The sequence below is a fragment of the Bemisia tabaci genome, chromosome 7 (genome assembly GCF_918797505.1).
Source record: "Bemisia tabaci chromosome 7, PGI_BMITA_v3".
Taxonomy (NCBI): Eukaryota; Metazoa; Arthropoda; class Insecta; order Hemiptera; family Aleyrodidae; genus Bemisia; species Bemisia tabaci.
The window spans coordinates 35879574-35907381 of record NC_092799.1 but is presented as its reverse complement, the minus strand read 5'-3'; the positions used below and the strand labels follow the sequence as shown (position 1 = coordinate 35907381).

Sequence of the window (27808 nt, the reverse complement as noted above, 5' to 3'; positions counted from 1 at the left end):
GTGCGCAATTAATCTGATCTATCCAAAAATTTTCGGGGAATATATGCATGGATTTCGTCAAAAATACATGTTGTATCAAGGGCAATTTGACAACTCTTGAATGTTCATACGGCGTTCTTCCTTAGCACGGCAGTATTGTACCCTGACCCGAAGTCTACATTGTCAGGATGTTCCAGATCAGGTGAATAGGACCGTGGATCCAACGATTTCTCTCGCTCCACCGAGCACATCCCATCCCGAAATGTTGTACTGCTAGCTGGCCTACGTCCTACGTCACGGGGCCGTCCGTGCGTGCTCGAAAGGGCGGTGCGGAGGGGGTGTGGGCCCGTAGGATGGTCCTCTTTCACTTTCGTTTTGGGAACCGGAGCCGGCTTTCTTTTTTCGGCTCCGACCTTGGCAGGGCCCGTTTCCCGTTCCCCGGGCCCGGGACTGGAAGGGGAGCATTCTATTCATTCTCATCCTCCTCATCACCGGAGCCGTGACGTAGGCCCATGCTCCCTCCAACCGTTGTTTCGCGCTGTTGCCCGGTCTCCCCTCCAATTCCCGCTTTTTAATGGTCGTCTCTCAAAAGCCCTAAATACATGATCAGCCTGATTGTGAGCTGCAGTCTGGCGTAAGTTTGATGAGTTTGGTGTTTGGTCTGGTTTTTAGTGGCCGCTAAATACTACTTATCAGAAACAGAGAAGAAAAACCGGGTACCAAGGCTAAAAATCGGCTTTTTCTCTCCTATGTTTTGATAACGCCATTGTCACGGGCTGCTGTTTTAGGCACTTTAACCTAAAATACTGATTAACGATCAATGTTCCAAATTAGATGAATTCCACTCGTCTTCTCACCCTTTTTAAATCCAGAAGTCAGTTGAAAACTATCAAATTTGAGAAATTTAATTGTTGAGGAAATCTCAAACTTATGCCAGACTGAAGCTCAGGCTGATCGTGTATAGGCTAGAGAGGGCCTCAAATGCGAACTCTGAAGGGCAACGAATCCGAAAAATGGCCGATGTTCTACTTGCATGCAGATAATTACAGATGACTGAAAATAAGGTTTTATTTTGGTTCATCAACGCTACCTTCAATCCTCATCATTTAGTCTTATTTTCTTAGGATTGTAACCAACTTTTGTTTGAAATTCAAGGGAGAAATATTAACGTCGATCTCTTTTATGACAGTGTTGGCAGTAAATGCAGAAGATAATAACCGTTGAACGTTAGCAATGATCTCCTTCCATCCTGAGTCCTTACTCAGAGTACCTCACACTTTACAAAGAGTATATTACGTCGCTTCTTTGACCAAAAAGCGTATCTCTATTTTCACGTGAGCTATGGAAAGCATGGCGTTTTATGAACAATAGGGCTCATCTTTGATGTTAATCATCCCCTTTTCGCCAGTCGAGCGATTATACGAGGGTAGGGGACGACTTGAGAAGAGAGAGGTCGTCAGACACGGAAAAAGACTATTAGAAATTCTCGACGTTGAGTCATTTTAGAGGGAACAGATACAATTCTCAGTCATAATAACGAAGAAACCGTGTCACAGTAGGTCACGTTCGTCGACTGAAAAAGGTCTTGAGTGATCGGGTCGACCATGTATCTGAATTTAAATTGTCTAGAACCCTGTAAAATATCCGAGCCAGTTGTGTGGTAGCTGTGTTCCGCTCAATTCCATAATAATTGTTCGGATACATTTTAATCGTTAACTATTAAGAAAGTGCCTAGGCAACACTGTTTCGGAGAAGACGAGACGATAGGATGAGGGTTGAGTTTGAGTTGTTGTTTTATTAGAGGAAGTTCCAGGAACGAAAACCTGACCTGAATTCACCTTCCCGAAGCAAGCGAGGCCGATTGCCGTCCAACAAAATAACTTACCGCATCATAGACAAACACATACACCTCGACGCTACCAACCAACGCATACTGTTATCGGGGTAATGGTGGGAAAGCCATGATCCCAGAACTGCATTGGATGCAAGCGTTGCCAACGCATGTTTTTGTTTGACAAGACGTGTTGGATTGGAATGTTCTTCGGTGGATCCAGAGTTACGATGTTGTGGATTCCATTGTCGGTGGGCCTATTTTTATACCTATAATAATATAGCTTAAAGTTTGATTAGGTCAGTTTTGTGATAAAAATACATTTTATCGAGTTGAATTTTCCGTCGTAATTTTTCTGTCTATCAAAATATTAACAGGTTCTGTGATGCAATTCCTAAAGACTCTAAACAGGGTGTCTACCGTCAGTAAAAACCGGAAAATAACGTAAAATTCGATGGTATCAAGAAAAGTGAGGAAAATATCAGGAAAATTGGTCATGGAGCAGGAAATTCTAAGTGCCTCGAGCATTTTTCTAACATTTGGCTCATTTCATCGAATGTGTCAATACAAGTCTTTCAATCAATTTATTCGAGCAAAAAATCAAGAATTTACGTATAAAATATGAGAAGAATCCAAAATTAAATTTTAGTAGACAGTCTGTTGAAAATGCAGAAAATGTGGATCAAGGATAGCGTTTTTATGAAGAGGATAATCAAACGGAAGATGATTTCGGCTAGGAAGATGTTGAAAGGGTTTACCGTGCTCTCGTGGAAACCAATCGAGAAAAAGTTGCCCTTTTCGAGGAGACACGGCAGGCTCATGAAAGAACTGGAAAATCCATCAATTCAAAGTCTCCAGTCAGATCTTAAACTCAAAAACTTATTTCATTGCTCAAGGATTTATTTCCATATTCATAGTCTTTCAATCTAGGTAATTTTGACGAGGGGGCAAATTATCCTACGTTGTATTTTACAATTCACATGACACCCCAAACCAAACATGTGACCGAACACGTCACTGGGTCATTAATAACGGTTCCCCACTCATTAAGCCTCACCAGCGTATCAAAACATGCATCGCCGAATGGAGAATTTGCACGCAATTTTTTTATTGCTTCATCTGAAAGTGCCTAATGAGCTGAGTTCGCAACATTTTTCATAATTTTTTTCTGACATGGGAAATTGGAGAAAAATTGATTTAAAAGTGAGAAAATGTGCCGCCTTGTGACGTCATCTGGCGGCATTTCCCATTTAAACACATGTATTTTAGCAGAATCGGTTATTTTGTCATATCTCCTCTAATAATTGCTCAATTTATGAATCAAGGGTATCTTCGTGTTCAGTTCACTCAGAGGATTCCACTTAAACAGGAAATTCACCAAATTTCAGACCCTTGCAAATTCTCCATTGCCGTTTTTCGAGCAAAAATTGCTTATTTTTCATCGTTTCTTCTGGACAAAAGGAAAAATCGGGCGCTTTTGAGCTGATAGAACCTACGCACCTTAGGGTTTGTTTTTTGTTGTTGTTTGTTTGTTTGTTTGTTTGTTTTTTTCCCCCAGTCGCACGTACGTAGTTACGTAGCACAAAATCAACCAATTTGTATTATCAGGAATTTCAGGGAAAAACATTGTCTTGTTAGCCTCTACGGTCCTAATTTTATTTGAGCTTTCATGCTTGAGATTCCTAGAAACTGTGTTCAAGAAACCGTGCCGTGCTAGCTCGAGAAGAATTTGTAGGCTATGAGCTATAATGATAAAGCACGTTTGCTCAGGAGACCAGAATGATGTCAACGGAGGAAGTAGTAACCTCAGCATGAATCTCAGCTCACTCACGGTAATGGTTTTCATACTGTGCCAAGTTCGACTCGTCAATAAATTGTTCTTTAACGCAGACAGATTTTTCTGTCCTTCATCTTTTTAGCCATATAAATCTCAACTGAAGTACCCTAAAATTAAGAAGATATCTGTTCAATAGTATTTTTAACCGGGCGTTCATAGCTGCATTCGGATAACGACTTATAACCCGTGCAATGCCTTACGTCCTTGCCGTATAAATAAGTCTGAACTGATTTGATATACTGATTTAACTGAATTAACATTCTTTTAAATAAACGAGCTTGAATTTTCTAGCATCGCGTAGAAACTGACGATTCGATTCCTATTTTTGAAGCATCGTTGCATTGGGGGTAAAATGAAATCGATGAAAAAATTATTTCTTGGTTTTTGGTTTTCCAGAAATTCAAGAAATTGTCCCAAGAAAGAAGTTGTGTACCCTCAAAAATCCAAGACCCCCGTCCTAAAATTTCCGTTTAACTTCAGGTTTCGATCTTTTTGACGTTCTGGACGAATTGAGCTGTAACTGGTAGGGTCAGCTATGTTTCATGGATTCTTGTTCCATAATCGTCCCCAATAGAGAATTTGCAGGTGTCTTAAATATTGTGAATTTCATCTTTAAAATGATACTACTAGGAAAACTGACAATGAGTCAAAATTGGACAATTATCAGAAAAAATATGACAAAATAAGCTAATTTGCTAAATGTACATGTGTTTAAATGGAAAAAGCCGCCAGATGACGTCATAAGGCGGCACATTTTCTCTCTTTTAAATTTATTTTTCTCCGATTTCCCATGTCAGAATTTTTTTTGAAAAATACCGCAAACTCAGCTCATTACGCACTCTCTGACGAAGCAATAGAAAATTTGCATGCAAATTTCCCATTCAGGAAAACAGATAATTTTCCCACAGTATGGATATGAGGGTTATAATCTTCGACGGGGACCGACCTTTTTCAGAAAAACTTCATTCAGGAAAAAATTATTATCGTTTTTTATGGGGCACACTCCTGTAGTCTAATGATTTAACTACCCAGACACCCTGCACTGGTACTATTTATATTTTTTAATAGTCAAGTTACAACCAATAACGGCCGTTCTTTGCACGGAGATAAACACCGGAATACTCAGGCGGCGAAGATACTACAGACGAGCTCGGATCGATGGCGACCCAGGCCAGGAGCCAGGAGGAGCGGCCGACGGACCCGAGCGTCGAGCCTCGCCCTTCGTCGCCGCGGCGCGGCGTCGATGACGTAACGCGCGGCGCCCAGCGCGGCAACGCCGCGTGACGTAGCGCCGTCGCCGCCGCGGGGGAAACGAGATTACGGCATTCACGGTGCTCGTGGGGGAGGGGGGAGTACTACTACTCTCCCGCCCGCGAGGGACGGGGGAGGGGGCCGCGCTGCATTCCACTACGTCGCGGCCGCCGCCGCCGCGGGGATCGGGGGAGGAAGGCCGCTCGGCCCGGCGCTGTGACGTCACGACCGCGTCCAATCAATGCCGCCTCCTGCGTTGCCGCTCCGACGAGGAAATCGGGATTCCCGAGCCGCGGTCCGGACTTGGCACGGAGCCGAGAACCCGGACCCCGCCGAGACGGGCCAACCTTCGTCGCTTCGTCTTCGCTCCCAGGGCGAGTACCAGTACCAGTCGACGGCGTTGCCAAGTCCCTCCCCCCCCCCCCCCCCCTCGACTTGTGAACACTAAGATGATGCTGCGGTTATATTCGAAGTCTCCTTTTTTGCAGCTCAACACTCTCGAAAAAAAGTCGCTTGGATCTAGAGTCTAGACCAGTGTTCGAAACTCACAGGCGCCATATGCGCCTAAAAAATCGGTCTCGGCACCTAAGAAATTAAGGCTCTGCGCCAACGTGGCCCCTTAAAAATCTGGATTTTCATAGGAAGTCACGTAAAGAAAGAAAGAAAATCTATTTGAACTAAAAAAACTCAGATCTTTCAGCACTACAAGTGAAAGCTTTTTCTTTTCTTCACGATTTCATTCTTAATGCTTTTGTCTTCTCCAAGTTACAGCTACTTACTAGCTCTGTTAAGAAAACATCTTGCGTCTAACTTTTCACTAAATGCGTCGTAAAATACAGGCAAAAAGTCAATTTGGCCCCTAAAAAATCTTCAATAGCGCCTAATTATCGGGCTTGATGCGCCACATGCCTCCTGAAACTCACAGGTGAGTTTCAAACACTGGTCCAGACTCTTAATAACATTGACAAGAATAAAGACTCTTGACTCAACCCGATTTTTCCTTTAATCGAAGAACCGAGTCTCTTGATTTAGGCGGATTTCCTTTTGATTCAAGCAAAAAGTCCGATTGAATCAAGAGCATTTTTTCTTGACAAAATTCTTAAGAGTCTGGACCCAAGACCTAAGCGACTTTTTTTTCCAAAATATTTCAGAATGTTTTATCAACCAAGAAAAGACATTTTTTGAAAATACAAATAGCAAGCAAAAGAATGGATTTTCTACGTTTCCTTGTACGTCGGGTTAGTTACGCTGGTCTACGCTATTGTTTCGAAGAGCGATATCTCCGTTAATTTTGGGCATGGCAGCTTTATGTTTGAACAAATATCGTTCTTTTCTCCTGATCTGTAAACTGATTTGATCAAAGCAAGGTTCTGTAACTAGAGCAACTGAACAGTTGTCACGGTGGAGAATGTTTCAGTTATTGTCACGGAACTACTAGCTACGGTATGCATTTTTTTAAAAAACAATCTGGTGTTTGTTCAATGACTCAAATAGTTGAAAAATAGAAAATATTGTAATAAAGTATGTGACATCAATATCTTCTACAACGACAATTCATTCTAATAAAATCGAGCGAAAAGAAAGATTTTAAATGAATTTCTTACTGGTTGACTTTTCTACCCAGCCTTAAAGTCTCTCCATAATCGTTGCACAAGGGTGGATCGACAGGTCTATAAAGAACGATTACCTTGGAAAACTTAGAATATACATTGGCTATTTCCTACGTAATTTTTGTGCTGAGTGCAAAACCATATCATCACTTTTTTCGCTATACCCACCTCTTTTCCGGAAAAATTGAGTTTTCCTTTAAAGGAAACAGGATTTTCTGCAGAAAATTCAATTTTCTGGAATACTGGAACTTTAAGATGACAATCCAAGGTCATGTTCAGATTTTGCAACTCGCATCCCACTGAAAAGTAAGGGGTATCGATTTATTCGAAAGCTCCCTCACATGCGTTAAGAATCAAAGCACTGTTGTACTTTTAGGCGTATTCTTTTATCAAAAAATTGCGCCTGACACGTTGAGAATGTTTAAATAATCCAAAATGAACTTGTTAATGAGTAACAACCGTTGGTACTTCGTCTACGGTAGAATCAGCGTATTTAAACTTCCTGTTCGTGAGGAAACTGAAGTTGACGTCTAGGTCAGATAGGCTATCGGAAACTTCCCGCATTAAGTGAATCTTCTCTAATAATCTACGCTGTTTCACTGTTTATTCGGTTTTAAATGATACAACTATTCGTCCTCTGAGGCCACGCTCGGAAGTATCTTTTCACAATGAAGGCGTTTCTTATGCGCCGGCACTTTTCACCTAGCAAATGAGGCGACCGCGTTCCTTGCTAAACTGAGCTATCTCAGTTGATCGTGGTTTTAAAGGATGCAACTATTCGGTCTCCAAGACCACGATAGGAAGCATCATTTCTCCTTGAAGGCGTTTTTTACGTATCGACACTCTTTATCCGACCAGAAGGCGACCGCATTGCTCGCTAACCTACGCTGTTACACTGTTGATTGGGTATTTGAAATGATTGGAACATGCTGCCTCTGAGGCCATACACTCCAAATAGGCCTCTCGTTGGGAAGAGGCGCCATTAAGAGCGCCCCTTTTTCGGGGAGAGAGCGACAAGATGCCACTCCATCGAAAGGCGCCCTCTTGTTTAAAAATTAAGCTTCAAAGGGTGATTTTCCATTCAAAGAGGCGCCTACTGCACCCATATCGATGCCTTTTCAACTTCGGCCAATTTTTGTTTTTCCCTCCTCCCTCTTCTTTTATTTTCCTTTTTTCTCTTATTCCCGTTTCTCTTTCTTCCTTCCTCTCCTATCTCTTTTTCTTTTTGGCGCCTTCAACAATATATACGGTGCCTGGTTTCGTCGCTCATATAACTCCACCCTCGCGAAGACACTGAATCAGCGAGAAAGCGTAGCCGTTCAGCACGCACTGCATTGGAAATTGAAAAACCCGTTTTCAGTTTCCAGCGCCAGCGTCGTAACCAAATTGCCCTCGGAAGGAAATAAAAATCGTGTATAACGGGTGCGATAGCTTCTGCAGAAACTATTTTACGCTTGCGGTTTGATGTTCGGGCGTATCGCTGAAAGGAACCATGTTTCACGCCAACCCTGTAGTTATAGTTCCTTTTAGCGTAAATACGTCCAATCGTCGAACGATCTACTTATTAGAAATTCAGGTATAGAGTATAGAAATAGAATGGGTAGAATATAGGTACGGAATTCATTAGATTCTTACCAAACACGGTCAAGGAATTTTAAAACCACCTCTAACTCAACAAATTCAGACCGAGATACCGGTAACGCCATCAAGTGCTGAGTCCCTGTGTCATTTCGCACAGCCTCGAGTTAATTCGAAGATATCAAGCTCCGGAGGTAACTACGAGTATTTTTCGTTAGGTGAGAATTATGGAATACGGCCCCGCTTTAAGATCTCCATAGTGAGATTTTACTTAGTAGTCTTAAAAACTTGAGGGCCGTTCGTAAAACGCGTAACGCTATATTCCGGGGTTTTCACCCCCCTCCCCTCCCCATTTGGCGGATAGGTCCCTACTCTTCAGCACGTCAAAACAAAATGGCGTAACGCTCTCCTTCCTCGACAAGCCCCCCCCCCCCCCCCCAACCTTCCGGAGCGTTACGTATTATGAACGGACCTTCTGCTTTTAATGAGATTTTCAAGCGCATGGAAACACGGATTCAGACCGTGATTCACGGGCACCGACGTTCGCTTGACTCGTTGCCCCCCCCCCCCCCCCCCCTCCCCAACTACCGGGACCATAACGAGCACGGAGCAAAGTGCGGTGAAGGGGGGGGGGGTTAATACACGACCAACCCGCGTGAAAATCGTGACGGTCCAAATAACGACCGCCCCTCGCCCCCTCTCGTTTCACCTTGGCGGCCCCCCCCCCCCTCGGCCCTCGCGTGACCTGACCACCGACTCTATCGACACGGAGATGACTAGAGCTCGCTTGCTAAGGAAAATCAGGCCCAGGATTTTGTGATCGCTTGGATTTTGCGCCCATATTTCGCGTCATCGATGTGGCGTGGCGTGCTTTGCGATATATCGATTGTTATGCCGTTTAAACCTGTGGAAAAGGATCGATAAACAGGGTGTTCGCAGCGAAGACCTTAATAATCGATTCTTTACCATAGGATTAAATGGCATAACAATCGATACATCGCAATTCGCGCGATTCTACTGGTCGGTGATACCAGCGAGGAAAATACGTTAAGCGGCCACAGGTAACTGTGCATGAATTCTTGGAGGCATCAATTTTTGTATTTGCGCAAGGCTATGAAGAATAAATTGCCACGTGGTTCGGTTTTTTTTTCTGACAAAGGTGTAAATTTGCATTTCAATCCGGCAATTTTGGACCGTGAACTCGGTAGTTCACTTCAGAGTTAAAATGACTTTTTCTCAGAATATCGTGTTTTACCAGCCAACTGCATTTCGGTCCGGGTGTTTTTGAGACGATCAATTATCTTCGTGGTTTGAATATTTTTTGTGGAATGGAGGTGAACTTGATAACGGACCTACAGCCCCCAGTTCGGAAGCTTTCAGTTTTCGCGATAGCTATCTGGAAATTCAGGTGTTTCTTTAAACACCTGAATTTTCTTCTTTAAAAGCAAGGTTCAAGATAGATGCGAAATCACCAAATATAATATGTACACACCAATAATAGCCTTTTAGCGGGCGAAAAGAGGTGAATTAACGCCTTGTCAGTTCGCCTTCAATTTTTAGTATAGGCAATACGAGCTCCCAGGAGGTCAAATAGTGGTATCACCGTAAATGTCGCGGAACTCTTTCGTGGTCGAATATTCGTATTGTCGCAAGATAGATTGTAAGTCAGGGGAGTTTAGTGGAGCGTCTCACAATCCCGATCTAGCTCGTCGCAAAATCTCAAAAGCATTTCAAACATGTCCTCGGAAATAAAAAGCTATTATTTGTGTAGGTCCCGACTAAGCGTGCCACTCCACGGTGATAGATGTAAAAAATATAAAAGATATAAAAATAGAATGTAAATTTTTTTCTTCTTCTTGCCCAGAACGATAAAAAATGTGTTGCGTAAGGCGTATCCAGTTGATTACGAGCAGTGGCGAAGCGGTTCGAGACGATAAAAAATCGCGTGATTAACGTTATCAACTCACCATAAGCGCGACGCAAGCCCAACTTTGTGAGAGAGCGATTATCTTATCAGCTTTTATAGTCGATACGCGATGAATCACCGTAGTAGTGCCTTCCGGGTAAGCCCGAATTAGTCGCCAATCCCAAATTTTAGAAAGCCCTCATGCTTAAAATATATCAGAGGAGGCTTTTGTTTGAGTAGAATTTTTCTTTTTTCTTTGTAATATTTTATTCACCCGGCGATTTTTACGTTTATCGGAACAGAAATTTCGACTGAATAGGAAATGTAAAGGGCAAGGAAAGACCTCTTAAAGTCCGTTTCCGAGAGGAAGATAAAGGTGCACTTTTTTAATGCATTTCAAGGAGCTGTAGCGACCCCGTCGAGCCTGTAAGATCCTCCTCCATGAAGGAAGCCGCGACTGTGTCTTACACGGAACCGTTTAACTTCGGCGTTATTTAACTACATTCATCCCTTACATATCTTTTTTTACACCTGATAATGACGGGTAAACTTTGAAATTACGTAAGTGTTTGTAATGTATTTTTAAATGTAGGCACTTAACTCTACGTCGGGACCAAAAGGAAAAGAAAAGACTACCTGTTTGTTTTTTTTTTTTTTTTTATGTTTCTTTTTTTTTTACGAGCGGGAACTTTGAAGCTACGAATTCTAATGCTCGAAATTGATTCAAGAGTTGGTTTTGAAAATATTCAGTATGTTGAGTGAACGTATATTGGAGGATCGCGCCTGAAGGTTCCGGTTTTTTCTACGCCAAACCAGGCCAAAATCGAGGTTCTTTGAACTGACCTTCTCAGAGTTCAATAAAACTTGATATACTCATTCTTTATTCTTAACATTTTTACTATTCTGCCGTGCTAAGGAAGAACGCCGTATGAACATTCTAGAGTTGCCAAATTTTCTTCGATAAAATGTTATGAATACTTCCTGGAAATTTTTAGGAGTCTTGGATCAAATCACAAACAAAATTATCCGAGAAATCGGTCGGCGAATATCCAAAAAATTTCCTGAAAATTAGTGATTTGCCAGGAGAAATTTGGCAACGCCTGAAGGTCCATACAGCGTTCTTCCTTAGCACGGCAGTATTGTGCCTAAGCTTATCTTTGAAAAATATGCTAATTGGTATGTTATTTTTGTTTGTGTTTAGATTACCCATCGGCCGGCGGGATCTCAAACGGAAGCAGCGTGGGCGGAGGCGCCGGTTCGCCCCTGGGGACGCGGACAGGATCCCCACCCGAGTCGGGGGTGGGCGCGGGAGCGCAGGGCCAAGGCGCCCAGAATCAGGGGCAGACCCCGGCCGGGCAGGGGGCGCAGCCCTGCAGCGGGAGCGCCCAGTCCCCGATGGCCGCCCTCATGTCCGTCACCGACACCCTCCCCCCTGGCTCCCCCCGCAGCGCCGGCGGCAGCCCCCCGGGATCCGCAGGGCCCCGCTCCGCCTCCAGAGGATCGCAGCACTCCCCCAACTCCTCAGGTATGTACCCATGTGTGTCCACTTTCCTTCGACGTGATCAAAGCATGGTGTCCAGGAATAATACCGAGATTCTTTAGGGAACGGAAAATATCCGAGAATTTGTCGGGGGATGCCGAAAACCGGGAATGACTTCCGTTCCCGCTGCGACGTACGGCAGTTGGGATCCTCGGGAGTTGATAAAGCTGTTCTCTTTCACTTGAGCCCTTCAAAAATATCGATTCCAAGCAGTGTTCGAAACTCACCTTAGAGTTTTAGGAGCCAAATGGCGCCTCAAGCCCGATTTTTAGGCGCCATTGAAGATTTTTAGGGGCCAAATTGACTTTTTGCCTGTAAATTACGGTGCATTTAGTGAAAAGTACGGTGCAAGATGTTTTCGCAACAGAACTAGAGTAAGTAGCTGTAACTTGGGGAAGACAAAAGCGCGAAGGATGAAATCGTGAAGAATAGAAACAGCTTTCACTTGTAGTGTTGAAGATTTCGAATAATCACCTGATATGAAAATTCAGATTTTTAGGGGGCAATTTTTAGGGGCCACGTTGGCGCAGAGCCTTCATTTTTTAGGCGCAATGGCCGATTTTTTAGACGCATTTGGCGCGTTGGCGCCTGTGAGTTTCGAACACTGATTCTGAGTGAGGCAGCCTGCCTCGCCAAGAATCGATTCTTTTACATGCATTTTAATGGAGAAAAAACGGTGGTGAGAATTCACTTGAATTGCCAGTGAATCTTACCACGCCACGACAGAATATGATACCACCGTACATAGGCATAGAGAGAAGGGAACGGAGCGCCTCCGATGAGCTCAGCAAAACCTTCGAATTCGAGTTTTTTTACCGAAAACCCCCGTACTCAAAGGTAACCTCATAGAATAAGATGCAAATGATTCGTTCCATTCTTGTGCCAACACAGGGCAACAATTTTAAGCATGGAACTACTTAGATTCATACTTTTAGCACTCGTCACTAAGTCACTCGTAACTAAGTTTTTTGAACTGTAATCTTCAAAACATCCTAGGCTGTCAGTTGGCACTATCGGGTGTTTTTCCCTGCCAAACTAATCTTGAACCATTCTTTTAACAGTGATGCCAATAATTTTATTTGAGTCTTTTCATACCGAGTTCCTATTACCTGTGGATAGTCCGCATTAGTGATACTTATCTCTCATTCGATACTTTCACTCGATAGTGATTAAATGAAAACCTCATTCCAGCTATCGTCATGATCATAATACTTACCAAACTCAGAACAATGTACGTAATGTAACTCTTAATAATGTGCTCGTAAATCGATTTCACAAGAAGTTGTACTATCTAAAATTGAAAAAGCGAAGAGAACATTTATTCAGGTAGAACTGAAAGCATTTTCGGGGAGGATCATCAAAGAAAATGAGTTTTTCAATAGTCAATTGCAGTTCCTGCGTGAGATAGTTGATTCTAAAGGAGTCAAAGATTACTTTATACTTAGGTTCCAATTCCAAAGAATCTTATTTTTATCTGTTAACTCTCATTTTCACCCTTCACCACTATTACTTTCCGTAATCGATTTTTTTCTTGTGTTCATGTACATGACACAGCGAAGTCGTAAAATTTTTATCCCTCTTATTTTTTCTTCCTCACTCTGATTTTATTTTATTTTTTTTTCAAGCTTAAGTATCTCCTTTTTAACGCACTCGATTTTTGTTTCCTATCAGATGGCAATGGCAAGACATAACACTTAGGGACCTCTTTGACCATTAACAAAGGAGAGGAGTTAAATTATTGTTAATGCACCTCAAAAAGGTTAGTTCCCTGTAGAAAATGATGAAAAAAATGAAAAAAGCTCTGGGGAAAGGGATGTATGATGTTCTAAAATAAGTTTGGTTGAAGGGAAAAAAAAAATTTGCTTTTTACGTAACCTATTGTAAAATTATGATCATGGACTGTACCTCTCAATCTTTCTTTTTTTGAGTCCCTCATTTTCTGCATCATTCTGTCTCATTGTCTTTTTCTCTCCGATTTTCTTTTTTCTTGGAACATTTACCCCTCTTTCTCCCTTTCTATTTTTACACAACTCAAAACGATTTATTAAAATCATTACGGTTTATCAAATGCTGTCTCTTAACAATTAACACTGGCTTTATGATAATACTAGCTTGGGCACTGCTTTCCCACTTATTAACTTTAGTTTAAACATGATGGATTTATATTTTCCTACTGAATGGTGAAATCTCTGCCTCGCATGCTGGCCAGAAAAAAGCGTCATCTAAGTTGACTTTTGAAAAAGTTGCTCTTGGCTGAAGAGAAGATACCCTCTAACAAAATCTTCTCGATGAAAAATGGAGAGAAAAAAAAGGATTAGAGGATGAAAAAATAAGAACTATCATTTAGAATCAAAAGGCAGGATCCCATGGCTTACAATTAGATTTTTTGTTCATCTTGTTTCTCATACGTGTAAATACTTATAAGGCAGGCAAAATCAAACAGGTACATAAGTTGCAGCAAAAATTTTAAAGAGGTCTGCTCCTAGCCTATCTCCCGCAGAAGAAGTTGAGAAAAGTCTCGTATGAAAGTCAAACTTCAAGCCCTCCTTATCAGTCAAATATTTTCTGCTCTGAGGTGCTTTTCATTCAGTCAAATGGAGGTCTCTAATTTCTGTGTAAGATCACGTCATCATATCGTTGCCAAGTACCCTAAAACAATGGAATCTGATTTCTATCTCCCAGTTTCTTTTCCATTCCAATATCCTCGCTGCCTCTTGCTGTAACTATTTCCTGACTTGCTTTTCCCAAGCCTAAGATTTGCACGTTTGGTAGGGGCTAATTTTTGCTCTTTTTGCCTAAATTGCTGGTCAATTAATGCTCCTCTGTCTAATGATCTTAATTTAATTCCTCTGTATACTTATAACGTATCTCAGAGCACTCAGAAGAAGTTAATGTACTTGAGTAAGATTAAACCTTATCCTTAAACCGAGTCCATAGTTGAAATTCCATTCCTATATCGCAAAATAGCCAGTAATTTGAAGCCGATTGCCATCTGAAACACTGAGGCTTTCCATTCTTCACGATGTTAACTTTTCGAGTGGCTGAGAGAATGAAAATTTTCAACCATTCTACCATGGGCCACATGTCCTAGTGACCCATTGCCTACAAAATTCCCTTAATTTTCATGAAGCCAAGAATGGAATTCAGCTTAAATCATGTACAGCTATCCTTTGCGTCAAGCGACTTGGGATTTTTCTAGGCTGATCTTGTTTCTTGAATTCCGTCATTCTTTCCAAGCCCGTGAGATTTTTCTTTAAATCAATTGAAGCATTTATTACCTCTGTTTAGGTTCCTCGAGTGGAAGGCGATCGTCCGGCAGTCGGCATGTAAGCTCAACAACGGTCACCTCCAGCGAACTAGCAAATGCTGCAGCCAATGGAACTGAAGGGGCACCTCCAGCAGCGACCGGTGACATCACTGCAGCCCCGGGCACGACCCCCGCCCCTCCAGCCACAACCACCCTCAAGTGCACCCTCTGCCAGGAAAGGCTCGAAGACACTCATTTCGTTCAATGTCCCTCGGTCATCCATCACAAATTCTGCTTCCCCTGTTCGAGGGATAGCATCAAGCGGCAAGGAGCCGGAACTGAAGTAAGTTGCCTCGTCAGTTTTTTCTGATGACCTACTTTGCAGAATTGCCACAGTCAAGGAAAAGCGGAAAAAGTCAGGGATTTTTAAAAAGTCAAGGAAAACCGAGAAATGTCAGTGAAAATAACGAAAATGTCAGGGAAAATTTGTTAAATCACCTTCATTTGCTTTCATTTTGAGATTTTGAACAAGAAATTTTGCCTGAAAACTATTTTACTGACTCGACGTGAAAATAATAGAACAGTGATATGCTTCTTGCTGTCATACTACTAAGAATAAAAATTCTTCCCCTAGCTCCTCGAGGGGTTTTCCTAGCTTTAAACGAGGGCCTCCCCCAGAAAATTTTAAAATCGTGATTCATCTCAGGAGCAATTTTGAGCTGTTCTCGCCGGAAAATCTATCCAATTACAATTTCCAAGATTGAAAAAATGTGGCGTACTCTGTTTGACCTCTTGGCCTCCGTTGTTTGAGGGTCATGTGAGTCATCTGACTTGGGGTTGGGAGGCATCTGATTGTAGAAGGAATATACTTTTCGATCAGGTATAAGCCAAAATGAAGTAAATTCGATAAGAATTCAATACATCATGACTTATTGTGATTGGTGGCAACACTATTTGAAGTGTCCTTAAAATTTACCAGACTCCAGATGATTCACTGATGTTTCATTCAATTATTTGTTTTGTTTCAATTCAGGGTTTCTTGGTCTTTTCAGAATAACCTGATCACTCCTGATTTTATTATAAAGTATAAGACCTAGTGTTAACAAAATGTAATTTTCTCACCTTGATGATTTTTTCAATTGGAAACTAAGCATACTTTCTATACTTATAAAGTTTATATTACATTCCCCCTGCCATCAATATAAAAAAAAAACCAGTTAATATAGTATAAGTATGTATGTTAAAAGTTACAGTGCAGAACACTTTGAATCTTTCGCTTTATTTTTTCATGTGCAAATTAAGCCTGCATTTTTGAGTATCCAAACGTGTAATGGTAATTCTATTACTTGTATTGGAAGAACCAAAATCAAAATACCTCATTTCTCACATAGTAGACAATTTTGAATCCACTGTGGTTGATCGGTAACTTTTAGGAGTAGTTTTCAATGAAACACCCGTATTCTGTTTTTCTTCCTTTTTTACTGATCAGTCCGTATTTTTGTTCACAGGTATATTGTCCCAGCGGTGAAAAGTGTCCTCTGGCAAATTCAAATGTCCCATGGGCGTTCATGCAGAATGAAATTGCAACTATCCTTGGCGAAGACCTGAAAGTGAAAAAAGAACGGGAGACCTAGGTCCATCCTGTAAACGTTCCATGCTGAAACATGGAATATTGGAGCAACTCTTTGCCGGAAATGGAGATTTGCCTATTTCCGTCCTGTGTATTCTTGTCGTGATGTCACAAGAGTACGATGTTGGTGCTATTTTGCTCGAAGGTTGACTGCTGTAGTCTACCGAGCAACATCCCTTTAAGAGGGGTAGTATTGTGCTGCATTCAGGATGTAGCGCCTTTTAACTCACTATCCTTGGAGGATAGATGATACCAGGAATCCGCAGTTCTGTGAGTTTTGTAGGGGTTGTCTCAGAGTGTTATCACCCGTTGACTCAGTCGAAAGACGTTAAAGCCACTCAAAGTTTACACAGTATCAATATTACATTTTAAATACTTGTATGTAAGTATGTATGTATCATTGTGTAATTGGATGTCTGTTGGAGGCTGAATTTTCTCTATTTATTTGTACATATCTCTTCTCCTCACCCTTTTGTGGTACTCCCCTCGCCACTTTGATGGTCATTATGCCCTCAGTGGATTGTTAGATTCCTCGTCAATTTTGATCTTCTGAAGATCTTACATTTCCTCTGTTCTCGATTTAAGTCGTATTCCAGTTTTGCAGGCTCAGTGTTAATTATCGCCATGCAAAATTGTTGTTCGTGTACCACTGTTTGCAAGTGTCAATTGTACAGTTTTGTATATTATTGTTTAATTTAATTTTTTTTACACACTGTCTCCTTTTTTTTCTTTCTTCAATTGATCTCTATTCATCTCTGTTTAATACTTAATCATTCATTTTGAAGTGTCCAGAGCTTAGTTTTTTTAGTCTCCACTTCTCTCTTTCCAACTCTGCTCTATTATTGTTAAAATTCAGTGGTAGTCTCTTATTCATTAACTTATCCAGTGTTTTGCTAGTGTTTATCAAGATCTAGGATTTGTTAAATTTTGAATGCATTTTTGGGTGAGGACAACTACCTAAGCTGATACGGTTTTTTTCTGCGGCTCCATGCAGTTCTCAGAAGGTGAAAGTTATTTTTGTTAGAATGTGTAAATAATGTTTGATGCACTGATAGTTCGAAAAAAAGAACATTAATCTGTACCACCCACCCAATGAATGAACTTACTTTAAAACTCAACTCAAATCTTCTCCCATGAATTGCAAATCAATGAAATAGTAATTGAAATAGTCGTAGTGAGAAGTAAAATAGTTAGTAGTTGAGGCAGAAACTTCTTTGTACTTGTTTGAGCTGTCAGTTTTTTTTAACGATTTTCCAAAAAGTTGCTGTGGCATTTTACATCTGTAGTCCACAAAACTCACTAAATTACCATTTTTTCCTCATTAATTCTAACTAAAAGTTTCAACTTATTTTGAAAATCGGGTGCCTCTCAGACACAATTCATTTAACTTTTTTTCCCCTTGTATCATCAAAGAACAAAAAACCGTACCCTGAAATGTCACCACTGAATTGACCATAACCCCACCCTTCCGCTAGCTTGCCCTTATACATATTTGTAGATTTTTGTACTTTCATGTTTGCATTAAGATAATTCAATCAAAATTAATTTTAAACAAAAGAAAATGATTAGAGGTTTGTCTGGTCAGTTGTCCGAATTTAATTTTGTGATGATTCATTTATCATTATCGATTATCGGTGATAAAACTAGAAGAACATATACTCTAATTGGGGTGGTGTGAAATGTTGCCTCTAATTCATGTTCTAAAGGCAAGCAAATCTTTCTGTATTGTTTCAAAAATTCACAGAATATTTCCTACAAAAATCAAGGAAAATTTTAAGGAATGATATTGTTTAGTTTTCCATTTGAAAAGTAAACCAAGATAGGAGATTTGCCACCCTTGTAGTTGAAATTCACGTTCCTCTAGCTTCCTCATCATAATAGTCGAAACTTCCTAATTAGCGTTGCCCATAGTTACTTGCTGTATCGTTTTCTCAGAAATGCATGTCTTTGCTCTCACCAACCCCTTGAAATCCAAACTAAGACATAATGTCTCCAGCTAACCTTAATAATAGCCTATACACACTATGATGTAATTAAGTCTATACCCAATTTCCTTCAGACTAGCCTTTTTACAGCCAAGAACACTGGTTTTGAAAGACTTCTATCTATATATACACAATGAGTGTACCTTGACTGTATATTTAGAGGGTACCTAATTTACTCAGAAAAACCTTCAAATTTTTTTGTTACTTCAGTTGCAGTTTAAAGGTACTAAAATTTTTCATTCTGACTGGAGGAAGTTGTATTTACTTTTTGAGATGAGTGCTTTTATGTACATATTTTTATGCTTTCTATGGTTCTCATAGGAAGGGAGTTGTGCTCCTTTTGCAGGCAGAACTATGGATTGCCGGTCTCGGTGATCCTGTCCTCCCGAGATGCAGTCGCTACCTCTCATGGGGTTCTGTCACAATCAAGTCTTAAATTCTTAATGGTTATGTCTGCTGAATTAAACAGTCTCCTTTTGCCGAGTTTAGACTTCTCAGGGTTTTAATTAGATATTATTTAATTTTTCGTTATTTATTCTCGCCCGAACCGAGCAGTGCACTCTCCTCCCTTGTGTTTCTCTCCTCCAACAATGAGCAATGTCTAACTTTTTTTGCCAGTTGTGTAACGTTATTGTATGTACCTTTTAATCACTGTTTTCTGCGTAATGATTGTTACCATTTGACTTTTTATAAACTCTTTGTAAATGTGAACCTCCTGTATTGGACTTCATTTTCAGACTCAGTGGTTAATTTAAAAAAAAAATGAGTCACTCTGCTCCTCATCTCTTAAGGAGAATCTATTTTTTTCTTCCGAGAATGACTGTAATATGACCAAAATGGAATGAGGCTTACGTTCACCAAACCATGTAACAACAAGTACAGATATCAGACTTAGTTTGCGAAAATACTGATTTATTTTAAATTTTAAGCATGAGACAGGTTTATGAGTCTGAGAGAGTATGTCAGTATTTATATCCCTACAATCTCTTTCTGAAACCCGACTCAGAAGCCAAAATTGAGGTGTGAATATCGCATCTTATGAAGTGATATTGAGCAATGAATTCAATGTCCAACTATACCTTGCTTTAATTTTAAGGTTTTTGAAAGAATTACTCAAGTAAAGAAGTGAAATGTTCCTGTGGAAATAGAGGATCTATTGTTTGCCTAAAACATACATTTTTGCAGGAGCACAATCAGTATATAAGCAATCTGCGTTTGATCTCTAGCTTTAAAAATTAAAATCATCCTTCTCGATGTGAAACACAACTAATCAGACAATTTTTTGTTGTTTTTATCATGAAGGTTGCCGTTCCAAGTTATGAGAAAAGGAAGCCTCGCAAAGTCCTTGAAAAATTAATTTCAGCAATAAATATCATCCCCGTAAAGATAATTTGATCAAACATTCTCTGTAATTAGATGCAAGTTTTAAGTAAGACAGAATCATAGATGTTGTTAGAAGAAAACTGTTGGATAATATGTATGTTGTGGACTTTTCGTCAATATCCTCACGCATTTATTGGAGTTGCTATTTCTTCAAACCATCAGCATTGAAATATTGAGGACTTTTTGAGTTTCTGCATTTTGGTCGGAAAAATAAGAGAATATTCATTGAATCTCCTCAGCTTTTCAAAAACTCTCGGATTTGAGTGATACTTGCGAATATTGTTTTTTTTTTTTTTTTTTGAATGCCCATTTTGTACTGAATGAACATTTTTTTAGGGTGAAAAATATTTCTATTGTACATACTTATCTTTTATTTACTGTTTCTATACATTTTTATTTTGTACTATATATTTTAGTAACATGTAAGAACCTAGTCACTGGACAAAATCGTATTAAATTTGTCTCAAAATATTTAAAAAGATTTTCAAATGAAAAGAAAAGGAACTCGCAGACTCGCTGATGTGTTTAGAGGAATTCAACTAAAAATATCTACTCATTGCTATTTATGCGGTTAATATTACAAAATAAGAATGGGTTTTTTTCTGTTATGTATTTATTGAAATTTTGTATCATATTGAGTAGAAAGAAGAAGAAAATTGGAGGATTGTGTTATAATAGTGTTTCAAATTGAAAAGCAAACATGAAATAATGTTGGAAAATAATAAATTAGCTCTCACGTTTATTTAATGATTTTATTTTTTTCACTGGTCTCCCTCTCTTCCTCACGATAGCTATAATTCAATCATGAAAGGCAAAAATGAGTGTTTTTAATATTTGTACTGCCTTTCTCCAAGAACGTCAGTGAAGCTGATTATGTTCAAGAGAAAATTTCTTATCCCCCCCTCCCCCATCCTATAAGAATAACAAATCGAAGCTAAAGTGCTGGTAATAGCATGTGTTTCCCATTTCTTATGGGGCTAATAAAGGCAGGTTTGTTCAGTTCATTTATTTTCAATGGAAGAAATTTTATGAACGTTTGAATCAAGGTGTAACCCTCCTGCTCCCCGCAACTTAATTGCCTAGGTCTTTGAAAAGTTAACAGCTTGACTGATTAATGTTTTCAATTTCAAGTCACCATTAAAAATCTGCAGTAACCAGGTTGAACTTAAAGCTTTCTCTAATTGCCTAGGATCTCTATGACAGTTCATTTCCAGCTCTTTAATAATTGACCATTTTGCATCCATCAAGTCATCAGCCTAAATTACATCATAAATCCTCAAATAAAAAAGTAAATAAATAAATCAATCAATCAAAAGGAATAAAAAAAATTAATGATTGTAGAGCCCCAGGAGAGGTAATGAAAAAACGCTCGAAGTGAAAACCTGAGTTTGCAACGAAATTTTGAGGCTACCTGACAAAATCAGAAATGAATCATTATTCTAACCGAACTTCATATGTATTCACAAGTGTAGAATCTCCTAACTTCTTGTCTCCCCAAGCACAGCCCCCACCCTTGAAGGTTTGAAGGGGGTATGAGAATTAACTATCTGGCAAACCTGGTTAACGAACGGCTATAGTGGTCCTAGTAATGATGGTTTCATAATTGATTTACCGAGAGTAATGTGGATTTCATGATTTTGGAACTTTCTATGTCATATATACAATCTACAATAATTAGAAGAAAAAAATCTGGCGCGAGTGAAATCGCCCTGAAGAAAATCCAGAAATTGTGGAGTGATTTTCACATCGGGGCAAGCGATAGCCTGGGTACTTAACCTTTCATAAGTCAAGTAGTTCATAATCATAGCCATCTTTTGCTCAGAGACCTACCCATATTCCTGTTTAAGTTTCATTGAAATATTTTTGTTACATCAAGAAACATTGTTTGAAGTTGAATTTTGAGGATTCTAACATGAACCTAGTACTTAAACACATCAATTGCTTTGCCAGTTATGTTAATCATCCTGAGTGCTGGGTCAGATCTCAAACTGCTTGATTAGGAGTATTTAACCAAAGAGAAGAACCCTCAGTTATCCAATGATCCTGGTTCCACAGGGAAACTAATAGAAACACTCTCACTCTTTTCAAACATTATATCCCCCACAGGTAAAAACAGTCGGCTAATGTCCAAGGCACAAAAATTCATTATTCTATAGAAATGCTCTGTTTTCAGTCCAGTCTTCAGTCGTCATATTGTAAGTTTGTGCTCAAATTAGCCTATCTCATTGTCCACGAGAAAGGAACCATAGTCCCCAGACTCAAAATAAGCCAATGGCATCAGAGGGAATGCCTTTTTCCATGATTTGATCCTTAAACTAGGAAATTTTTTCCAAATTTCAGCAAAAGTCAGCGTACCTATTAAAAAAATGGTGGAAATTGTCTCGTAGGTTCGGAAAAGTCAGGGAATTATCTAGAATTTTTAGAGTCGGGGAAAAGCAAAAAAAGTCTGGGCATCTGAATATGAAGAAATTATGACAACCCTAGTGCATTGCACTAAAAGTTTTATGAAGCTCTTGGCCATCAGTGCATTTTAGTCTGAGCCAGGAGGATCTTCAGAATAAACCCCTCCATCTACTCATTTACACTTACAGAGGCTCTGGACCGACCTAATCATGGTTTTGTCGATGAAAATCAAGAATGGCAAACTGTCGACTAATGGACGTCCACAGTTTTGAAACTGAGTTATTCCCTCCACCAGTAACATTTTGTTGATTCGAATGCATCAAAATCAATCATCAAAAATCGTCTAGCTGGTAAGTATATAATATAAAATTTCCTATTTCATTCGGCCCTAGTAAAAATTGGCGATACGAGCTGCGTTTCAAAATACCATAGGAGTTCTTATAGCCGACTAAAGAAGGCTATTGAAAATCATATAGCTGGCTGTAGAAAGCGGAGCAAATCATATAGCCGGGCTATACGAAGCTATAAAAAAGTATACAGTCGGGCTATAGTTCCTATTTACGGGCATATACACTTTATCGCCATTGGCTATAAAAGGCTATAAGAAACTGTGTAGAAATTCGCGTGTTTTGGAAATCATTAAGTTTGATACGAAACTACCTTGATATTTACAAAACACACATTATATTTTCCTTTAAAACATATTGTTTTTTCATCAATTAAAATGAGATGGTCCATACAGAGTGTGCAAACATTTCAAAATCATGAGTTGAAAAACGCTGACTCCGCGAAATTAAATATTGGAGCCTAACACTAAGCGGAGCGGCGGCAATGTCTTTGGCGGCGGCGCATTGGCGCCTGCAAACCTAACAGGGATACTCCACGCATTGCACGGCGACGCTCTGGCGCCTACAAACCTAACAGGGATACTTCACGCATTGCGCAATGCGCGTTTCGCGCTCTCTGCCCGCCCTCCGCGCCGCAGCGTGCCACGGCGCGGCGTCTGAAGCAACTATTTCACACCAAAGGTATTGCACAGTATCATAAGAAATTGACGGCGCTCCAACATATTAAGAATGACAGGCATCCTTCAAAAGTACGGAGCTTTCCTCGCAAAATAAATCAAGATACTACGGCACAAAAAGAGAGCGGTAGTCCAAAAACTAACTAAGTCCTAGCATCCGTAATTAGTAACGTTTAGCATAAACTTTATCGTCTGGCTGTTGCTTAATCGCCATCGGCTATAAAAGGCCATAAGACATTGTACAGCCGGCTACAGAAGCTATTGGAAATCTTACAGCCGGCTTTAGGTCAATAGTATTTTGGAACACACATTCTACTGCCAATTTTTACCAGGGGGAGGAGAGTGTCCAGATCTTTGTACTCGATGTGAAATAAATAACTCGTCCAAAAAAAGAAGAATCAACGAACGTGTAAAACTTGGTGAGTATGGGGTTTTCTTGAACTAATCCGTCTTAATTTCATTTCCTCGGTAGATATTTGCAAGGTATGGATCTGAATCATGGATCTTGCTTGAATATTTGAACACCTATGCCTCTGCTATGATTCTCATCAGATAGCCCTCGCCTTTGGCCATGGACTTGGACGTATCGTCGCTGTTCTGACGTAAGGGCGTATCTCAATGTCCACGTAAGGTCTGGAAGGCATGGATTTATATGGACAATAGGGTTCACCTGGAAATCGAGATACGCCCTTTACGTCAGAGGAGCTACGATGTGTGAGGATGCGACTATTGCGACCCCTATGTACCTGCTTCCGCCTATCTCGCGAGATGAAGGCGAAATACAAATTCAAGACATTTTGGTCGCTCTGTTTTTCGCTCTGAACTGGGCACTGCACAGTGGTGTAGCTAGAATTCTTTAAGGGAAGGGGGGGGGGGTCCATTCGAAAACGTGACGGTAAATTTACATTATTTTGCACACGTCCCTGATTATATTTTATGTCTGCCCTCTAAAAGTAAAAGAAAAGGTAAAATTAACAAGGCCAAAGGGGGGGGGGGGGGTCCAGAGGGGTCTGGGCCCCCCTTAGCCTCGTTAAATGTACCAGACTCCCCTAGTCTACACCACTGGCACTAAAAACTTGGCACTCGAGCCGAAGTCCTTTCCTTCGATCAATTTTGATTAACTCCACGCATCTTGTTGAGATTTGTTTCCGCTGATTTTTCGCCCTTTTATGCACCTTGGACAGTGGATAAGACTGAAAACTTTGTAGCTACGGTCGTCGTCGAAGACGTGTCTCGGTCGCTCGAGCATGGAAATTCGGTCTGGATGAGAGGAGCTACAGCGTGGCGGGGGCGGAGGCGGGTCGATGCGGCCCGCGACCTCCCCCCCCCCCCCCCGCCGCCCGGCTGCCGCATGACGTGGATCAATATACAAGAACCACGTGACGTCACTCCCCCAACCCCGTTGTCCCTCCACCCTGAGTAGCTGGAGTTCATTTATCCAGAATTGGGTTAGGTTACGTCGACTTTCGAGTAGACGACCCCCCCCCCCCCTCCTTCCGGTGAAACGTCGGAAGGGGAATGACTGTGTGAGCATTCCATGTGGCCTCCATCGATTTCCCGACTTCCAGGCTGCGTCCTCCGCTCAAGTATGCTGCCGTACTTAGGAAAAACGTCGTATGAGCCTTCAGGCGTTGATGAAATACCAATTTCCTCGTTAACATATGAATAATTTTCTTCCAATTTGTCACATAATATTGTTCGCAATTTCACCTAAAGTTCCTGAAAATTTCACGGAAAAATGATCATAAATTACCTCAAAAATAAACATTTTATCGAAGGAAATCTGGCAACTCTCGAATGTTCATGTGGCGTTCTTCCTTAGCACGACAGTGTGGCCACAGTTAGCTTTTCATTCAATAATGTTAAATCACTGTAAAAAAAATTTGGTGCAAGCTGTCTACGGACAGAGCTCCAAAATTTCGGCAACTTGCAAATCATTTCCGTGAAATTTTGTATACTCCTTATACAAATAAAATAAATTGTTACTCGTGACCTCTCTAGAATCTATTTGGATCAATGACCTGGAAGTCAAAAAATCAATAGAGAATTTGCAGATGTCTGAAATTGTGTGAATTTCATGTTTAAGAGGAAACTGCTTTGAGTGCACTGAGCATGAGAATATCCTAAGTTCCGAAAATGAACAATATTATAAGAGTCGATATGACTGAGGTACCTAATCTACTAAAATACACAGAGCCGGATTAAGGGGGTGGCCACATGGGTCGTGGCCCATGGCGGGAAATTCAGGGGGCGGCAAATTTTGCAATTTTTTCAAAATATAGGTATAAAAAAATCGGATTCTGAAAAAAAATTATCAATGAGAAAAGGGGACAAAATCTCTAATTCCTGGCAGTATAGTAATTTATAATTTTATCGTTTTTCGGTAATAAAAGAGACAGCATCTTTAATTAGTCGAGTTAAGAGAGGAACTAAACACGCAATTTTGCCTGGAGCTCAGCGCAGAGAGGAATGATGACGAGGACTGGAGATGAAAAGGACAAGCCCTCGGCACGGCGGTCGACATGTAACACATATTAGCGCCTACAAGACTGCATGAATACTTCACCCACTGCGTCAAACACAGTGCGGTACTGCGGTCGGGAGCGGTTGGCGTGAAACGCGTAGCGCCTACAAGACTGCCGGAATACTTCACGCATTGCGCCAAACACAATGCGATCAGCCCGGCGCAGCGGCGCGGCGGAAGTTAAAACTATTAAACCGCATTTATATTTGTTCTTTCAATTTTTTGGTTCATTTCTTTTAAATGAAGGGCCTCGTTCACAAAGAGATATGTTTACAGAACTTAACTTTCCTGCAAAGTTCCGTGAACTTTTGCTAGTAGTGTTGACAGGGCTTTCCCAAAAAATGTATTCAACACGAGTAGGTAAACGCGTCCTATGCACCCTTCCCCTCCAGCACGTTCACTTGATGGTTTTTATTGATGTTTCAAAACGAATGAGAAGGGGGCGGCAAAATACAGGCGGCCCATGGGCGGCAAGTAGGTAAATCCGGCCCTGTATAAAATCTTCATCGCGGTGTTTCAGAATGCCCTGCGTGAAGTATTCACGCAGTCTTGTAGGCACTATGCGTTTCACGCTGACCGCAATGACTGCACTGTGTTTGATGCAATGCGTGAAGTATTCATGCAGTCTTGTAGGCGCTAATATGTGTTACATGTCGACCGCCGTGCCGAGGGCTTGTCCTTTTCATCTCAAGTCCTCGTCATCGTTTCTCTCTAGGTAAGTCGCGCCGTTCCAGGCCAAATTGCGTGTTTGGTTTCTCTCTTAATTGGACTAATTAAATGTGCTGTCTCTTGTATCACTGAAAGACGACAAAAGTAGAAATTACTATACTCTCAGAAAATTAGAGAGTTTGTCGCCTTTTCTCGTTTGTAATTTTTTTTTCTAAATTCGAATTTTCTATACCTAAATTTCAAAAAATTTCAAAATTTGCCGCCCCCTGTAGATTTGCCGCCATGGGCTGCGGCCCATGTGGCCACTCCCTTAATTCAGCCCTGATTTTATCGCCAAAAAATTGAAAAGCGCGCCGATACCGAGGTCTAAATTGAAGACACCGCACCAAGAACAGCCTATGACTGGAAACCGCGTTTTGAGAAAAACCCATTAAAGTTTTGTTTTTGATGTACTGCGCAGACTTTTCTATGCAGGTACCCTGTTTTGGTGTTTTTGGGTGACCTAACACTTCTATTGAAGGATGCCGGGTAGATGTTGCGATATATTTGGGTTTACACTCTCATATATTTAATTTAAAAAAGCGGTTTAGAGGTCATTGTTACGCCCAACAGTCATTTTGGTGGCAATATGAAGTATAAATCATTTTAATCACTTATGATTAGGTAACGTAAAATGAAAGAATATCGATAGTGAGATAGTGAGCGCACTTCAGCTATGCATTCACCACTGCAAAAATGTCAAAGGAAATCGACAAGCCCAGTGTGTATAGAAACCGCGTTTTGGGAAAAACCCATTAAAGTTTTGTTTTTGATGTACTGCGCAGACTTTTCCATGCAGGTACCCTGTTTTGGTGTTTTTGGGTGACCTAACACTTCTATTGAAGGATGCCGGGTAGATTTTGCGATATATTTGGGTTTACACTCTCATATATTTAATTTAAAAAAGCGGTTTAGAGGTCATTGTTACGCCCAACAGTCATTTTGGTGGCAATATGAAGTATAAATCATTTTAATCACTTATGATTAGGTAACGTAAAATGAAAGAATATCGATAGTGAGTAAAGGAAGGGGTAAGTAGCACCTTATAGGCCCGTTTATAGGTCGTTCTTGCACCCATCGATCCAAAGGCCTGACTTAACTCGGAAAAAGAAGGCTTTTCGACATCGAGCCGTTACCTATCTATATTCTATCGCCACCACAGCATAGAACAAGGTACGTCGAATCCGAAAAGCAGATGGGCGTAATAACGACCCATACGCCTACAGGCTGTTCCTGGTGCGGTGTCCTCAATTGTAATCTTCCGTCACATTCTTACGGCGCGATGATACAACTATTTTAACCCTCCGGAATGCGTGAGGTATCACGCCGCAATTGGAGGCGTTTGCAAGACGGCCAAGTTCCGATACCCGGA

The 27808-nt window shown here is 40.7% G+C and overlaps 1 protein-coding gene across 1 annotated transcript in view; it reads left to right on the top strand.

Moving 5' to 3' along the window:
- The window catches only part of Pits (Protein interacting with Ttk69 and Sin3A), a 33820-nt gene extending 13301 nt beyond the window's left edge, over positions 1-20519 (top strand). The window contains exons 2-4 of the mRNA XM_019044056.2: positions 11194-11517; positions 14821-15122; positions 16288-20519. Coding sequence (XP_018899601.1) covers positions 11194-11517; positions 14821-15122; positions 16288-16413 — 752 coding nt within the window. The 3' untranslated portion in view covers positions 16414-20519. The remainder of the gene's footprint in view (positions 1-11193; positions 11518-14820; positions 15123-16287) is intronic.
- Positions 20520-27808: the final 7289 nt, after the last annotated feature.